General features: G+C 39.7%; 1 protein-coding gene across 3 annotated transcripts in view; it reads left to right on the top strand.

The window, feature by feature from the left end:
• The first annotated feature begins 8,873 nt into the window (after positions 1 to 8,873).
• MYO3A (myosin IIIA) overlaps positions 8,874 to 18,686 on the top strand; it is a 113,574-nt gene continuing 103,761 nt past the window's right edge. For all 3 annotated transcript variants that reach the window (XM_075705211.1, XM_075705210.1, XM_075705209.1), the window contains exons 1-2: positions 8,874 to 9,041; positions 13,886 to 14,020. In XM_075705211.1, the coding sequence (XP_075561326.1) occupies positions 8,874 to 9,041; positions 13,886 to 14,020 (303 nt within the window). The remainder of the gene's footprint in view (positions 9,042 to 13,885; positions 14,021 to 18,686) is intronic.

The raw sequence follows: 18,686 nt of genomic DNA, 5'->3' as shown, positions 1-18,686 counted from the left end.
GTGGGAGCCTCGGTGCCCGGCGGCCCGGCCCCGCCCCGCCCCGCCATGGCGGCCAGGCCCCCGAGGGTGGCGCGGCGGGCAGGACCGGCCGGGACGCTGCCTCCCGCCGGCAGCCGCCCTGTCGGGACGGGCCTCCGGGCAGCTGCGGGGCGGGCAGGCGCGGCCGGGGTGCGCGGCCGGCCAGCGGGGCCGCTCGGGGCCGGCGGGTCTCGGCCCCGGGGGGAGTGTGGAGGGTGCGGGCTGGCGCTGCCCCCTGGCCTCTCTCGTTCAGGCCGCTGGGGGAATCCTACTTGTTTCTAAATCTTTTTTTTCCTGTGGGTGAGTTTCTGGGTAAGGAGAGTGTGTAGAGTATTCAGGAGACATGCCTGGACGGCTTCATGCTTGTGGTGGAGCCAGTCAGGGTGCTGAGGCTGGCTGCAGGCGCTGGCAGAGCAGGGCGAGCGCTGTTCACCTGAGGGACGTGAAATCTTACCGTGCCCACAACATCCCATATACGCTCATACCCCATAACTTACTGCCAGCTAATGTTAAGTGCTAGCAAATTTGCTTGTTGTCTGTAAAGCCTTCCTTACCGTGCTATCAAATGACTGCGTCACCTTAATTTCAAGCCCTGCCAAAGCTCATTGATACAGCTGCTAAATTAATTTTGAGTTGCCTTCACCGCTGTGAGAAGTTCTGAGAAACAGTGAGTGAGTGAGATCGCATGATATTGATTTTATGGCCTTATAAGGTTTTACTGTGTTAAAATAGGAAAATTAAGTGGTGCTTTAGCTTTGAAAGCTAAGTTCTTTGCTAATATATTGATCTAGTATGTAGTCATTGAAAAATTATTCTCATCACTTGCAATGCCTCTCTTCTGGGAGCCACAAAATGAGCTGGATATGATTCATTTCATGGATTGCTAATGTCAGTTCATTACTTCTGGTGGCACAAGGTCCGAATACAATTTGATAATGACACCACTCCCCCTTCTACTATTAATCATGTTTTCATGATTGTAATGCCCCTGCATAAATATTTTCTGTTGGACGGCAATTTTCACAAAAATCTTTAGCTCTCATTTGTTTTCAATACATCAGAGCTTTTAGAATTGACTACAATAATTAAATGTCGCATTTTGTTTTCATGTTCTTTTCATACCTTCTTCCTGTAACTAAAGGTTGGCTTCAAAAAAGTGGGATCCTGTACTGATGTCATGTTTGAGCTCTGAAGGATTGTCATCCAGTGGGCAGCCCCTATGCCTAAGATTCAAATGAATGCTTACAGCCCTTGCTGATTCTGTAACCTGTTCCTTAAAAAAACCCTCTTCTGATGGAGTTTCCTGAGAACTGCAAACCTCAGCATGCAGTAGGACTTTTATTCTTGCAGGGCACGAGGGGGAATGGAAGAACACCAAGGTGGAACCTAACGCTGATGTAGATCTCTTCCAGCAGCACCCTCTGAGAACATTCAGACAGTGAAGAGCTGGAGCCTCCCATGAGCAGGGCTGGCCAGTTCAGTCTGCAGCAAGTCAAAATGTCAAGATCAGCTGAATAATAATCAGCAGATGAAATGTCAGTGTGGACACCCAATATGCATTTATCAGTAGAAGGAGATCAGGTACTGATACCACACCGTACTGTTTCTCTACTGCATGTGGAAGTTTTACAAAGGTCAGGGAGTCTGGAGGCATCAAGTTTCTCTGAAAGCTGTCTTGCTTTGTTGGGAAAGTTGTTGCTGGATAACAGTCAGCAAAGAGGAAGAGTGTTTTTAGAAGCAGAAGCAGCAGTTACCCAGCCCTTCAGAGAGTGAACACTAAGAAGTGCCCTCAAAAATGGATCAATTTGTTCCTTAGCAGCCCTAAGATTAACATACATACTTTGAACTGTGCCCAGGAATACGTTGTCTGAGATTAAACTAAATTTATCACCACTTCTTGCCTCCAAATGCTTTAAAGTAACCATTTATTTCTGCCTTTACATTAATTTAGGGTTTGGTTGCTGGGTTCAAAGTTTGCTTGGCAATGTCATTGCACATGGTTCTTGCCTTTTCTGTGCATCATCAGACAATGTCCAAGTTGCCTGCCACCTTTCAGGTGATGACAAGGCTTGCAGTTTCCCTGACTAGCATGGAGCTGATACTCATTTTGTTGGTTGTCAAGTTATAACTCTTTGTTTCCAGCAGTTAAGTAGGATAGGATCCATTTCACCTAACATGTCTACATCTGAAGCTGTATAATGTGTTCCTGTTGTAGTCAGCAGAAACTTAGCCAGTATAATTATCAATAGAGTCTGGAGAGCAAGTCTTCATATGCTAAGGTAGATGCTAACCAAGTCAGGTAAATCAATTTTTTATTGTTTTGACTGACTAAAATGGGATCATAGTATCTATCTTAGGTTCCAGTAGGTATATTGTACGCATATCAAGTTAGGCGAATCCCAGGTCTTGTGTCTGTCTTACTAGTGTAAGCACACAACAGCAAAAGCAGTGGACCGACTGTTAGAGAAAGTTGTTGATTTTTATTCTTTATCTACCATAGCTGGGGCTAAAGAGGTTTGTTTTTTTCCTCTGCAAAGTTTCTTGCAGATGGGAAAGACAGTGGTTGAGTTCTGGGAGAACACTGGGGGATGTATAGAGTGGAAAGTAGTAAGCAAACTGATGTACAAAGAAGATAATTCAGATAGACACATGGATAGTACAAAAATTATGTAATCATGCAAAATTTTTTTTGTTGTTTTAGAGTGCAATTATAATGTTAAGTGTATTCAGCTTTTGACAAATGAAGTAAAAAAAACAGTTGTGTTCTAAACACTTGTTTTTAACTAATTGCCAAACTAGATAATCTGCTCACACTGAGCTTAGATTTGACTGTAGTTCCCATTCAGATATAGCTTGTATCATCATCAAAATCAGAGGCCAAATATCCCCCAGAATTAAGTGGGGGTGGTATTGGAATTTCCAGAGCAAAACTTATTCTTTGAATGATGGGTGAGATGTATGTTGCATAAATGGCTCATTGCAGCTACATTTATACTAGCTCAGGATCTGAGCTGCAATCCATGTTCATGGTTGAACAACCAAATTATTTGGACATTTATCCAGAAAGTGCTAGCTGTTAGTATGATGAATGGCATATTGTAGCCTCATGCTCTTGGCTTGTCTTAAGAATTCCGTGCAGCAACCTTTAACTTTCTTATTAAGTACTTGTTGGTGTGGCATAAACTCATGAAATAAGAGGAAATGTGTTGTGGGATTTTATTGTGCTATTGCATTAAGTATGTGAAGGCCCCACTGTGCCTTGTGATCAGTACCAGGCCAAAGAACTTATAAACTAGATATTGGATAAAGGCATCAGGTGGTGAAAAAGTGAGGTGAGAAGGGGTTATTTTTCTATGATATAACAAGCCTCAGCAGTCTCTACACGAACATTGCCTGCAATTTCTTTCTTTCTTTCCTTTTTTTTTTTTTTTTTTTTTTTAGGGTGATTATTTTTCCAGCATCCATTAATCCATTAGGCAAGAGGTTTAAGTTTCAGAATCTGAAGGAGTTGCAAGTGTCACCTCCACACAGGTAACAGACCCAGCAGGCAATGCAAGCTACTGTTGCTGGCTCCTGACATCCACCTCCTGTGACACATGTGAAGATGTCTGGCAAATGACAGGGTAGGATATGTGCAGGAGCTGTCTGGTTAAACACAAGTAGTGTTTGCAATGGGAAGTGGGGAGTGATGTGGACAAAGAAAACAAAAGAGCTCAAAGATGACCTCGGTAGGTGTGTCTTGAACTGAATCAATGGTTCTAATGTTCAAGACCAGAAGATTGTGGTAGCCAGGAGAGAAGATGCTGATGGGAACCTAAAGGCTGGATTAATTTTAGTCATGTATGAATAGGCATCTGCTTTGCTATTCATGTAGGCTCCCTTTATGGAGAAGGAGGAATGACATGAGGCAAGGTACCTCTCTTGTTTTATCAGCTGCTTATGGAGGAAATGGATATGCTTTCATCCAAGTGAGATGGAGGTCCCTTCAGAAACTATTGGGGAAGGTTTGGAAAGAAGTTGCAAACTTAGGTGGTGTGAAACAGTAGTAAAAATATTGGATTAACATATAATTCAGGCTCCATTGTGCTTGCAACCCAGCCTACAGAAGCAAAACCTTAACAAAAGCTTATTCCCTCTTGACTCTGTTGTCTGTAATGCTCTGTGGCCTTGATCATAAAGCCCTTGACAGTTCAGTTGATACGTGTCTTAAGTTTTGGGTGTGATACATGCGCTGCATTGAATTGCCTTTGCAGCAATCAGATAGTCCACCGGAGATACACTAAGTTCTTCATGAGCCTGCCCCCTCCCTGCCTCTTCTCTCTCCAAACTAGCTAGACACTGAAGATGATGGCGAATGCAGTGACCTGCCAGTGCCAATGCTGAACAGGGCATTTCTGGATATCTCTAGTACATGGCCTGAGGTCTGCTGCATATAGGGTATGTATGTTTGAAGTGACCTAGGAAGCAAAAAATCACATAGGGCTGGCTCATAAGAATAAATTGGTTGAGAATTCTTATAGCTATGACAGCCAGATCACTGACACCAGAGCCTCCTCTTGGCAGGGGAGGAGCAAAACAAACCAAAAAACCCAACCACATTGGCCTGTTGTCTTGGAACTCTAAAACTGCTTTTTCCACCCTGAATACTCTGAATTTAATCACTGTAAGTGTCATGGTCCATTTGGATCTCAAATTTATAGGACAACGTACTCTGCGATATAAACTTTATTTCATGACTTCATTAAGAAATACAAACACATATGACAAACAGGGGCTCAATCCCCTTTTGCCCAGATTAGTCTATCACATGAATTTACTTATTCACCATTCAAGTCCTAAGGTTTCATAACTTAGGACCCATAACTCTTAATTTGGGCACCTATGAGTCAAAAAAAAAAAAAAAAAAGAATTAGTTACCTAGCTGGGAGTGAGAGTGCTCATCCCTCTTCCTCCTTCATTGTGTGGGGGTCCCCCCTGTACCGCACTGGAAAGCAAGAAAGCCTCAGCAGTCCAGCTGCTGTTGGATCTACTTCAAAAGCTTTTTGGGTAAGCTGATGTTTTACACCTTCCAGCTTGGAGGTTTGGCCTATACCATTTCTGTAAGTTAGCAGATTCTGAGGAAACTGCCAGACAAAAGATAATGGCTGCAGGAGATAGTGATGCATAATGGCCCTTTAGCTCTTTCTGGCCACCTGTCCTGCCTACCTGGTGCTGTCACTTTGACCCAGTGGTGCTGCTCCCAGCATACAGGAGCCGGGTTAGCCCAAATCTGAGCAGTTGAGCAAACAATCATGGTGAGCACGCCAGATATAGACGTTCAAGGGTACATTCCTAGCTCAGAACTTTGGATCAAGTTGTAAGTTGTGTTTTTTTTAAAGTAAATCTTTAATGGTGAGGGGTATGATAAATTACCCAGTTGTTTGGGCATCCAGACATATTCCAGAGACAGTCCAATTTATTGCTGAAATATGAGATTAAATCATTATCAGCTTTCTCAACTTCACTGAGATGTAATAAAACATTATACATCACCCAGAACAGAATACTTGAAATCATTCTGTTTTATTTATTTTTAATAATAGAAGGGGAAGCTAAACAATTTTTCTGCAGGGGCTTGTTCTTAAGCATAGTGGAAGTGAGGAAATATGATGTTCAATATAACTTACTAAAGTTATGATTTTGAAGCTGTAAATCAAAAGACAAAGGATTAGGGTGAATAATTATTTCTGGAATAGCACTCAAATTATTGAGCTAAGTATGACAGCTATTGAATGCATTATTGTTAAGTATGTGGTGACTTTTCTTAAGAAAAGATGATGTGCAACTGGTGTGATTTGCAGAGGAAAATGCAAGCATATGACAGTGTCTCTAGCACTCTTCTCTGGTAGTCAAATGGCACCTCCAGGCTCACGTTTCCTCAGCCCTTCAACAGTTCTCCTTGTACCAGTCTCCACAGGCAAATAAGCAATTGATACTGGGAGTCTATGAATTTCAGCTGCATTCTGTTAATGTATAGGAAGTTAATGAAGCTTGGGAAGCTGTCTGAAGCTGCAGGTTTTGATGTACATGATTTCTCTCAGAATGTTCTACTTGTTGTAAAACCTCTGCACAGAGGGGTGGGCCTTTGCTTAAGGGTACATTTGGAGATTCAAGGTATTGGAGTTCTGTGCTTGGTTCTGGCATGGGCTAAATATGTGAAGCTGGTCTTTGCATTCCTGCATCTTAAGTACTCGTCTTTGAAGGGGAGGAAATGTCTTCCTTTCTTCAACTTCTGCATATCTCCTACTGTAGGCTGCCTGGGTCAGAGGCTCTTATTGTGTATTCTTGTAATATGGGACATAGCAGGCCCTAGATTTTGATGGAAAACTACATGTTCTGCAGAAAATAATTTGTATGTCAGTAGGCTCCAATGTGATTTGGACATCTCAGTTCTTATGAAGGCGCTCATTGATAGCTCTCTACTTTTTTTTTTCCTCCCCAAAAATCACTAGTTATGGATTGAGTAGCCAGTAACGCTTTAAACAAATAGTTAACCTCAATCCTAAAAACTAAAGCTCAGATATGGAATTTCAAAATTTCTCTCATTGTTGAATCCCTCAAAGCAAGGGTTTGGGATTATGAATCCTAATCCCTTTATCATCCCCAATTTGGTTATTATTTTGTGTAGTCCCAGTTATGAGCTAATTACAAAGCATTTATATGTATGTATAAACTGATTTAAAAAAAATCCAGAACGATTGTGTTTGAGTGCTATTTTATAGGCAGAAGAAAAAGAAAGTTAAAAATGTTGTAACTCATTTGTGTTCATTTTCTGGGGAAGAGGTGGCTTTGCCTGGAAGTGGTGAAGCTCCCAAGGCATGGATAAATACTAGGCGTGAGGTGGAAAGATAATGCCTTAGGAAGAGACTGCAGTCAACGTCCTGGCTGAGTTGTGCCTATATGAGTCCCAGGGGAAGGGTTGAACAGGCAGAAAAAGCGAATTTTGAATCTGGAATGGAAATTTGAGGATTTACATATTACAGCTACACGTCTCTGGATCTTGATCCTCTATCTTTACTTTGACCTTAACTTGGATTTGTGTTAAGGGAGATTTCATTGCAGTAGATAAAATTGAGTCATTTTGTTCCCACAGCCCTTGAAATCATGGTGCTGGGCTGGTACTGGTTGCAGTCCTCAGTACAGAACTGACTGCTGCAGGTTTCCTGGTGTTAAGAGGGTATTTCACCACTTTGCTGCATGAGTGGGTATAGAAGTTGGTAATAGTCAAGTGTGTATTAAAAAAAAGGCAGGGGGGGAGAGAAGAAAACCCTGTCTTCTCGCTCATCAGTGAGCTAACCAACTGAGAGCGGAGTGATGGGAAGAATCCCAAGCCCTGTGTTCCCCAGGTGAGCTTGTATTATCCAGTAGAAAATCAGTCTGGATGCATGTGATGTGCCAGTATGTATATCAGGTAAATGAAAGAGCTGGTACAACATATGTTTGTATAGCAGTTCATTTCAGTTGCTTCTAGTTGGTATACATGCTACACGTGTAGTGGGATATACATGGTTATATGAATAAGATGATGAATAAAGAAAGTATGGCTAGTATGCTGGAAGCCATGGATGAAAGTGAAATTGAAGCCATTCTCTTCATTCCCAAAAAATTAGTATGGTATCACGGTGCAATTTCTGTTACTGGAGTAATATCATATAAAATGCCTTATGTGTGTAGATTTGTGCTGTTGACATAAAAAATACAAGAATAATTACATTGTAGTCTGTCTATAAAGTATTATATAAAAAATTTTAAAATGGCTATATGAAAATGACTCTCCAAATCTGGCTCATTTACTGCATATTGTGCTGAGGAAGGACTTAAGCACTCAGTAGCTGGCTCACTTATTTATTGCTTGCTTACTGAGTAAGGGCTTGAGTTTGTCCTCTTCCCTGCCCCTTCTCTTTTTCAGTCTTGGCTCTACAACTAAGAATATGAGAATGTAATTTTTAACACATTTCTACTGAGTTTTTGGCTGTTCTTAACAACGGGTAAAGGTGGGGGTTTTGTTTTGTTGTTTGTCTCGGGGGGCATGCTTTGTTTTTACCACTGTAGCTGCTGGATAGTTAGTCACTATGAAGGCATGTATAAGTGAATTGTATCCATCATTGACCAAGTCATAGGTGTAACCTGGTCAGTGATTAATACAATTCCATCACTGTAAAAGGTGTTTCCTTTACAGTATGTAAAACAGTCATTAATGAATGTACATCAGTAAACACATTTTCCATGATTGTGAATGCTTGTCTGTCAGAAGACCGTAATATTGCAAAAAGATCTGCCACTTTGATCTGCTTGGCCTTATGAGATCTATATAAAAATTCAAATGGTAAGAGTAGGGTTATAAAACTGACGGTTTGCTGTAAAAGTTTGAATGAATCTAATGCTACTATTTAACATGTTTTGTTTTGGGGGGGGGTGGGTCCTTTCTTGCCTGATTCTTGGTAATGGAGCCAAATTCTTTTCCATTTTATGAACTTGACTCCTATTCCCCTGCCCCTCTAAAAATCCCAGAGTGATGTTATAGTTTCATTGAAGTGCATGGGAAAGCTTCTACTGACTTCACTCAAGCCAGAAATTAGTTCAAATTTTTATTTGAATTTCCCTTCATTTGATATTGTGTTGACTGCACATACCTGTATTAAGTGCAGCATTTCTTGTTCATTATGCTTTCAGTGCATGCACACTACATGCAAAAACATTTCTAGTGTTTGAGACTGGAATGTGTATTTCTCTTTGCATTTGTAGGAAACCAATTGCTATTAACCATTTGTTGAGTGAACACTGAAATATCTTTTTCCTAGAAACCATCATTTGAGATGCTTCCGTTGACTGGGAAAACAATAATATTTGATAGCTTTCCTGATCCTTCAGATACCTGGGAAATAATTGAGACTATTGGCAAAGGAACATATGGAAAAGTTTTCAAGGTGTTAAATAAGAAAAATGGCAGCAAAGCAGCAGTCAAAATTTTGGATCCTGTTCACGTAAGTTACTTAAATTACTTGGTTTGTGCTTATTTAATTGTAAGTTAATTTAGGTAGTCTTTTTTTTCCTTTTAATCTTGGTAGATCATTTGCATCAGAAGTGATCATGAAATAAATGGCTTCAACCTGCTAAGTATCAGGCTAGCTATCAATGCATTTTTCGTATCTTAAGTGATCTTGGAAGTGGTTGCATATGGTAGAAGTCAGAAGTATACCTAAGCTTTGTTTCTTTTACTTTTTCTTCCCCCTTGTTTATCTCTTACTTTCAGAAGCAAAGCTGATTATTTTCCTTTTCAGTACCAGGAGTCCTAGCTTCTTCTATTTTTACTGTTGTTCCCTGTCGGGTTTTTTTTTTCCATAATAGCCAGTAAGAAAGTTATGTACTTTTAAGTGCTTTCAATGTACCTTCAAGCATCTATTTTGAGTACATTCTTTTAGCTGAGTTACATGCTATGAGCAATACTTTAAAGTAGCATACCTTATTTTTATTGTTATTTTTGGTTCTGCGATTTCAGAATGTGCCAAAATATGTAGATGTCACAGAGGGATGCATCTTTTCAAATGGAAAATACAAAGGCCAGAGCTCCTACACACAGAGCACCAGGTGTCCTGGTTTCAGCTGGGATAGAGTTAATTTTCTTCCTAGTAGCAGGCATAGTGCTGTGTTTTAGATTTAGTATGAGAATAATGTTGATAACACACTGATGTTTGAGTTGTTGCTAAGTAGTGTTTATACTAGTCAAGGACGTTTCGTCTTCCCATGCTCTGCCAGGTGCACAAGAAGTTGGGAGGGGGCACAGCCAGAATAGTTGATCCAAACTGACCAGAGGGCTATTCCATACCATATGATGTCATGCTCAGTATATAAACTGGGGGGGGTTGGCCAGGGAGCAGCGATCGCTGCTTGGGGACTGGCTGGGCATCATTCAGCGGGTGGTGAGCAATTACATTGTGCATCACTTGCTTTGTATATTCTTTTTATCATTATTATTATTATTACTTTCTCTTCCTCTGCTGTTCTATTAAACTGCCTTTATCTCAACCAAGGGGTTTTACTTTTTTTTTCCAATTCTCTCCCCCATCCCACCAGGGGGTGGGAGGGTGGGCAAGTGGCTGCATGGTGCTTAGTTGCCAACTGGGGTTAAACCACAACACCAGGTGACTGGGAGGTGGAATTACTATGTTGTAGAGTATGTTTTTGTTCTCAATAACTGACATTTGTTGGGTGGCAGATTAATGCTCAGAGTAAGGAAGAACATTATTCTGGTTCATGAAGGCATACCCCATTAGCTTCAGTGGTGCTGCATGTGGCTTGGAATTTTTTTTGAGAACAGTAACCCACAAAACATGGTCAAGAAGCCTTTCCTGTTTCAAGTGGCCCCTTTGAGCTTATCCTTTGTACTCCCAGTATAGGGTTGTGAGGCATGTGCTTCCACTGCACAACCTTTGGGCAGGAAGGGAAGAGCACGTTGTGCCATGTGAAATGCTGCATGTCTGGAGCTGCACAGCCGCACGGGGCTCTGTCTACCCCTGCATATCATACAGTGTCAAATTATGATCCCATGGCTCGTAAGTCCATGAAATGTGTTTGTGAAAACATAGCATCTTGCATTATCTTTGCTGTGTTTCTTGTTGATCCAATTTTTATTTCAGCATGCTTTCAAAGCAACAAAAGGAGGCTCATCTCAATTCAATATCACATACCTCTGCCAAAGTACACATGATTTGCAGCCAAGCGATAAGGTTCTTCATGAATTTAAATGCACTGGAAACTATTTTTGACTCTGTTGCTTTCGCTTTCTGTAAACAAGGTTCTTGTGCTTACAATGAATAGGCAGGACTTTCTTGCAGTTGGTGTTTGTCTAAATGCCTCTACGGCAGGAAATGCTTCTGTTTTCATCTATTTCACAAGTGTTCAGGAATGATTCTTAAGTGGCAACTGGCTATGGGAGGGATTACTGGAGGCATCTGGGAAACTTTCAATGATGTGTACACTTTAGAGGTTGTAGGAAAAGGATAAAGGATGATGACAGGAAGAAAGAAGAGGTAGTAAAGCTGATGCTAGAGGAAAGAGAAACAGATTAAGTAGGAGATAAGGGAGTAGAATGTAAAGAAAGCAGAAGAAATACAATGGATAAAGATGCAGTGTAAGAGATTGAAGAAGGGAAAAGGTATAACTGATGAAAACAGATTCCTTAATTTAATGAAAAAGGGAAGTCAGTAATGCAGTCAACATCACACTCCAAGACTTGAATCTTTTAACTGAATATATTCTCCTTTTTATTCTAAGAATACTACTCTTCTTTTCCCACTCCTATTTACAGGATGTCCGGAGTAGCTGCTGTACCTCCATGCTACTGTTAAAATGGCAATCCTATATTAGAAATAGGGTGAAAGCAATAAACTATTTCTTTTTGTTTAAACTGAAAGTGGTATTAGTGGCTGCAGAGGGAGCCATTGCAATGAAGAAGGATACTTTCTGTATTTTCTTCTTTAAATTTTACTTTTTTTTTTTTTCTTTGAAGATGGTTTCAGAATTGTGCCACTTGAGAGGTGGACTGAAAAAGCAAGGAGATATGTGTTTTTATATCACTTTGTTTAATTGAACAAATTAAACTGGGAAACTATATTATCATGGGTGATGTGAGACTGAAATAAGCATTTCATGTTTAATCCTTTAGAGCTCTCAGATTCTTCGTGTTGAATAACAGCTCAGCTTTTTGAAACTGAAACAGGAAAGTGAAGGTGTTGAAATGAGAATATATGAAGATGGAACTGAGAATGCTCTTAGTCTTGTCCTCAGGGCTATAAGTAAATACCATTGTACTTTAGGGCTCTTAGCCAAATTATCCAATATCTAAGTTCACATGAAAATATTCCCTCTGCTGTTTCTGAAAGAGGTACTCTTATGCAGGTAAATATGTTCAATTCAACCAAATATTTCAAGTTCTCTTCCTTCATAAAATGCAGAGGAAGATTTTTTCTTTCTAGTGTGCACAGAATGAATATTCTATTCATTTCATTCTCTCTCTTTTCATTTCTCCTTATAATAGTAAAAATCTCATAAAATCTGAGTACCCCTCAGGAGACGGAAACCTCTATTAAATCACAGTAGGACAGTGGGCTAATTCGCTTCCAATTTCCCCAAGGCAGCCAGGGCTATTGTATGTTTTGTGTGTGTTTTTTTTTTTATTTTGGCTCTGTTTTTTTCATGGCCTTTTTTTTTTTTTCTTTGTAATCTGTCCTTTTGTTTTTGCCAGATGCATTTTCTCTCTTCATCCCTTCTTGTCTTCCACTCTTTCCCTTTCCTTCCTCTGCCACCTTCAGCGCCTTGGTTCTTTCTTCCTTCATTGCATCTCTTTTTTTTTTTTTTTATTGGCTGTATTCTGTGTTGTGCTTATGGGAAAAATAACTTAAAGTGAGTTCCTTCTTTTTTTGAAAGAGGAAAATTTCTGCTGTTTTTCGGCTACTCAGATTAAAAAAAAATCTAAAACCCTTCCTTGTGAGAAGACTTATTCTTGTAATCTCAATATGAGAGTTTAATGGCCCAATTCCTGAAGATACGCTGGTGACGGGCAAAGTTCTTTGAAACCAGTCAAGCTGGTCTCAAGACAAAAGAGTAATATGAGGAGCTTGAGATGGATTTAGCATTGGAGAGACCTGTATAAGGAACAAGGGAGCAAAGTCCTCTTAGGGGCAAATGCCTTTGGTGGTGAACAAAATGAGAAGGACTGTCATTCTTTGGGAATACAAAGCATACCTTTTCTCTACCATGGTCACTTATATTTGGCAGTGGTGAGACCAGTTTTCAGCACTGAGTGGGTGCTTTTCATTGACATGAAATCCATTCATATAAATAGTGGAGTTCATAGGTAGCCTTCTCTAGAATGGATTTTTCACTTCTATTTCTTTTGGGGTGGGTGTAAATAGCAAATCGTATTAAAAATGTTTTAAATCTGGAAACAAATATGTTAACATTTTTTTGAGATCTAAACAGTGGGGGAAAATTACTGCAGCTATTCTGCCTTTACCTGTGGCCAGGATGGACTGAATATTTTCTCAGCATGACTGCAGCACAGTCTTGAGCGTTCCTCAACGAGCAATTCCAGTGCATAGGTGGAAGGGGTTACCTGAGTCATCCAGTGCCCACCATTGCTAGCATCCATGTTTGGCCTGAAAGAGCTTGCACAGCTCCTGGTGTGTGTGTTTGCAAAACATCTGAATGGATTTTCCGCGCTGTGTAAGAAACCCAAGATCTGTAACGAAAGACTCACAAAAAGCCACAACTCTTGTAGCTCAGTAGGAGAAGCCAGAGAGATCATGGATGTCACCAATTTCTATGACAGTAGAAAACGAGAAAAATTCCCAGATGATTCTAGAAAGTGGGATGATAAATGAGTAAGATGTGGCTGCAGTCGTACTTGTTTGTGCACAGAGGGGCTGAGAGGTAATTTCAGCTGCACCATCTCTAGCTGGGGATACCCTTGAGACTGGAGAAGTAACGTGTGACTTCCTGAGGCATCTGCATACCTACCCACTTGTGGATTGCAGTGGTTTTGCCTTGAAATGCTCCTTCCCCATTCTCCTGAGGGCTCCTCTGTCATACCCGGTGTGTTCATTAACTGAAATTCATAAAGACCAAGTAAAAAAACAGATGACTTTTGTATTGAGTAAACAGAACCAAGCTTTGTAGCCCTGCAAATGGTACATTCACGTTCCATTTGGTTTTTTGTTTTGCATTATTTCAAACTACATTTGAATTGCCAGAAAATGCTATGTGTTGGGTTTTTTAAATGGCTGTCATTATTTATTAACCAATATGTATTTCTCATTTCTGACACTAGGATATTGATGAAGAAATTGAAGCTGAGTACAACATTTTGAAAGCTCTCTCTGATCATCCCAATGTAGTCAAATTCTATGGCATGTACTATAAGAAAGATGTGAAAAATGGAGACCAGCTTTGGCTAGTTCTTGAGGTAAATAATTCAGAAAAATAAGAGTTTTCTTCCAGTTGGCATTCCTATGTTGAGTATAAACTCAACAAATGAGATGCAAGTCATTTGTTTGATGTTTTTCTTTAGAGTGGTTGTATGTGAAGTGATAAATGCTGCTGTTTAGTCTTTTCAGTGTTCTGCTCTGAGTTTAGCATTCTTATTTTGATAGTATTCTGATAGTGATGTGCCTTCAAAATTAGGATATAAATTCTGCTAGGGCTTCATAGGATTTGCTACCTAAAGTCTTTCTTTGGTGAAAGGCTTATGGGAATCCTCCTCCGGTAGCATTTCTTTAAATATGACTAAGATATGACATAACAGTTAAAGAAACCACTATGATCTTTTTTTTTTAATGAAATGATAGAAATTAATTAATTGAATTGCTTTTTTTGTGCAAGTAAATGCACAAATAGGTAAGTAAGCCAATAAAAACAGGCTACTGCCCAAATACTGTTGAAAGCAACAGTATTTCCTCAAATGGAGTCAGAGCAAGGTAAGGCCTGTAATATATGTGTTTCAGTCTTTAGTTTTGACTAATTTAGGAGCAAAGAGCTTGATCATTACTGTTTTCACAGATTCACTATAACCTATTCTGCAAAAACTTTCTCCTCTCCCCAGAGGAAAACAAAGAATGTCTCTGACAGGAATAGTGTGCCTTTCATAACAATCAAGGCTCTTGCTGATGTTTGATCAGTGTTTGATAAGGTTGAGGTTGAAGAATTGGTTTATTTTATGACTTGACAGCTAAGTGAATACAAATCTCCTGCCAAATATCTCAATGATACAATAGTATCTAATCCTGGAAACAATCTCTAAAGAATGCTCAAGTTCTAAAAGCTTTTCCAAATTCTTCTGACCTGCATTGGGAAGATGTTTTTAAGAATAATTTGCATTGGAAATCATAATAAATGATTAGGTTAGACTGACATCAGATGATGTCAGCTCTTTGTGCAGTGAATATCTTTGAAAATCTGACTTCTGTTGTGCCTGCTGGGCATTTGAAACTCCATCTGTGAAACTTCTGGCCTGTAAAGGATGGATGCCAAACAGCCAGGAAGGAACAGACTGCGAGGAAACAGTCAAGTGTTTATATTTTAACTTTTATATTTCACATGGATTTATTTTCTTAATGTGAAAAACACAAGCCTACATCTGGAGTATAAGTTTTATATTTACTCTTTGCATGCCAAGCTGTACATCTGCAAGTGCTAGTATGGAGTCTGTGGAATAGTCTTGGATACTTTCTGTCACTGCACATGTAGATCCATGTATGCAGTGGATTTCGGTTGGTGTGTGTATGTGTAGTTATGCATAAGTAGAAAAATAAATTCCAATGGTGACTTTGGTGAAGCTTTCCTTTTATTAAAAAGTATCTGTGAAAGAAAACTGTCGTGGAACAGATTCATCTGTTGAAGTGTCACCTTCCTTTTAGCTTGTATGCAGCTTTACAGGGCTGTTGCCATTTGTTTTTCACAGTAGCTATTTAGGTGTCCTACAGTTTATAAGAATGAAGATATCTTCATCATGTCCGTTCTGTTTTGTTGGTGTTTTTTTAACAATATATTTGTGTCTGAATTCATAAAGGTGGTGATTAGTCTTTAGCTTACAGAGACCTCTGTTTCCATTGCTTTGGGTTTTGGGGTTTTTTAAATTTATTTTATCATAAAAGAGCATTTTCACTTCAGAACTGTTGCTTCCCCTGAAGAGGGGAATCCAGTCTTGACATTTAGATTTGCAGAGTTTGACACCAAGGAGGAGCTCTTTCTCATTTCCTTCTCTCAAAAAAGCTATCAACTAATCCCTGCAAATTCTGTGTGATCCTCTGAAACGAAGATGGACCTTTTGCAGTCAGCACCTAGCCTGTTGATACGTTTGCAGAGACTGGAAGGACAAACAGTGTAGACCACTGCAATAGCAGCTTCCATAGTATCTGAATGCAAAATGATGTCAAGGAGGAAAAGTAGATAATCAAATGCAGACTATTGTGCACTGTAGTATTCCGGATTCCTGTAAAGCTGCAGCTGCCAGGAAGAGCTTACAGGAGCAGTGGGGCACTGAAAGCAGAGCTTGTTGCTCTGCTCTGCTTTTGTGTTCTGTGATGGGATCTGTGGGCAGGAGGTTTTGGAGGGAAAGTTTTTCAAATTCCACTAGGCATGGGTTGTGATAGATGGCAAAACTCAGCATTGAGTAATGGGCTTAGAGCCATCACTGTAGTTTACCAACAAAGTTACTCTGTGGAGTATTTGAATCTGTATATGTAGATGTTATTAAATAATTTTTTCCTAGAGGAAAAAAATCCTCAGCTCTTTTAAGACATGTCCCATGCAATGTATCAACAGCAAGCCAGCCTGGAAAGAAAGACTGTTGCCAGGTTTATTTTCTCCTAATTCAGTCTTCAGCATTGGTTATATGAACTGTACTGTTCAATTCTTACAGCTTTTTTAGTATATATAGTGTGATGATTTTTGATGTATCCCATAGTTTTTGGTAGCTGTTTTGTATTGCACTTGGTCACGTTCGGGTTTGGGGGAAAAGAGGCTAATCCGGTTTGAACTAGGCTAAGGTAAGTAGCAGAGGTACAGTTTTGAGGCCAAAATTGACCAAGTAGCCAAAAAGACTATCCTACAATATTGTAAAGGGTTCTTGAGGGACTTTAGTCCCAAATACTTGAATTATCATAAAATTGTCAGACCTCATAAGTTACCACCCATTCTGAATACTGGAAAAGACTTTGGATGGGTTTATGATGAGATTATTGCAGTCTTGGTGTGAAATATTCCACCCCACCTTCCATCTCTGTTTTCCAAAATGAATCTATTCTTACGTGATTTGGTACCTGTGAAAGCTGTACTCTCAAATTCTTGGACAAGATAGTTGGACATTCCATTTTTAACTAAAAATGACACTTTCATTTGCTGCTTACTCTAAGGCATATGTCAACAGTGAGGCACTGGACGTTCACAATCCAGGTTGAAGGTATTGCCCTCTGACTAGAAGTCATTAAGCCAGATGACTATCAAGAAATATTACCTACAACTAAATGGAATTTGGAGCTGACCTATTGGTGTGGGTCACCTGACAGTTTCTGTGTCTATAGAAGCCAAAACCAGTTGCTTCAGTATGATGGAAGTGATCTGTTACAGAATAATCCTGGGTAAACATGACATTTCTTCCAAATCTCTTCACTTTATAATTGCCTAATAGCTTGTGCCTTCATAGTAAATCTTTTTTCCAATTTGAAGTGAAATTCCTCATTTCGTACCGAACACTTGGATTTCATTTTCTTTGTTGTATTTCTCTGTCTCTGTGCTAGTGTGCAGATTACCTAACTGATCTTTTAAAGCATTTTGAAGGTGTAGTGCTGTGAGCTGGAAATATGCTTCTGAGAGAGTAGGAGCTATTGTTCATTAATTTTTTTTCTGTTAAAATAAGCAAATACTTTTTTGATATAATAAAGTATCAAGAGATACATATTCAGTCTCATATTTAGATTTAACCTTTCAGTGTAGATCTAATCAGTTAAAAAACATGCATAATGATTACTTGGAAAAATAAACGACCTTTTTGCATAACACACTTCTACATGTGACACTCCAGTATGGCATTTATAGGAGAAGTGTAAAGTTACTATGTTGCGTTCATCTTAACACATAAGGACCTAAATCTGAGACTAGGATAGAATATGAATTTTAACAAACAATTAAAAACTAGAGGAAAACTAATAATATGAGAGCTTTGGCGTCATTAGCATTTTTTGATAATAAAATAACCTAACTATCTCAGTTCAGCATTTTGAAGGAAACCACCTACGGGAATGAATGTGAAACAGGAATACATCTGTATGGATTAATAGTACTCTTGACTCTCAGTTCAGAAATGCCCTTCCCTCTGTAGGCTGCACTCAGATAGGCTGAACATCTGCCCCTGTGTGGATGCTGTTCTAATCACGTTTATAATAAAGAATATTGCTGGAGGGAGGATTCTTGCCAGATGTATTAAGCCTTGTCACGTGTGTCCAGAGATGCAGGCAGAAGAAATTGGCCTATTGAGTCTGTCTTGAAAAGAAACCAATTGAGTATTATACTTGGGATGAATCAGCTTAGCAGTTTCGTGTCAGCAGGCATCAGCATGACGACACAGCTAGGGCAGAGTGTGCTATAGTCCATTTCTTTTGGCTCTGGATGCTAGCTCAGAAGGGAATAGATCTGAGATAGTTAGAAATCAGCTGATGGAAGATGGAGCAGCAAGGTAAATCATATCAGGCCCTACAGGTGAGCATGTAGGTCAAGGGCAGGTGGGGAGAACAAGTGGCACAGCCCTTGCCTGAAGTGTGGTGCAAAGAACAACCCAGTCAAGACTGAGTGAAGGCTGAGAATACCACAGCAAGGTAAACGGTAGGTCTTACACAGCTTTTACTTGCTACTGTAAGCCAGAGGCCAAGAATCGTAATGCAACATATTTCTCTAGTTCATTTCCTACACCGATCAGGTAGTACTTTAAGAAGCATCTCAGTCCATTTTCGAAAGACGCATAGTTATGCATGCCATATTTGAGATGGATTTGGGTTTGTGAGTCACATAAGTAAGCTAGTATATTTTATCAGAATATAACTACAGAAAGAGTATCATGAAGGATTATTGTGATCCAC

This window comes from Pelecanus crispus, chromosome 2, assembly GCF_030463565.1.
Source record: "Pelecanus crispus isolate bPelCri1 chromosome 2, bPelCri1.pri, whole genome shotgun sequence".
In the NCBI taxonomy this organism is placed as follows: Eukaryota; Metazoa; Chordata; class Aves; order Pelecaniformes; family Pelecanidae; genus Pelecanus; species Pelecanus crispus.
The sequence above is the reverse complement of the archived record's forward strand: the minus strand, read 5'-3'. Positions and strand labels throughout refer to the sequence as shown.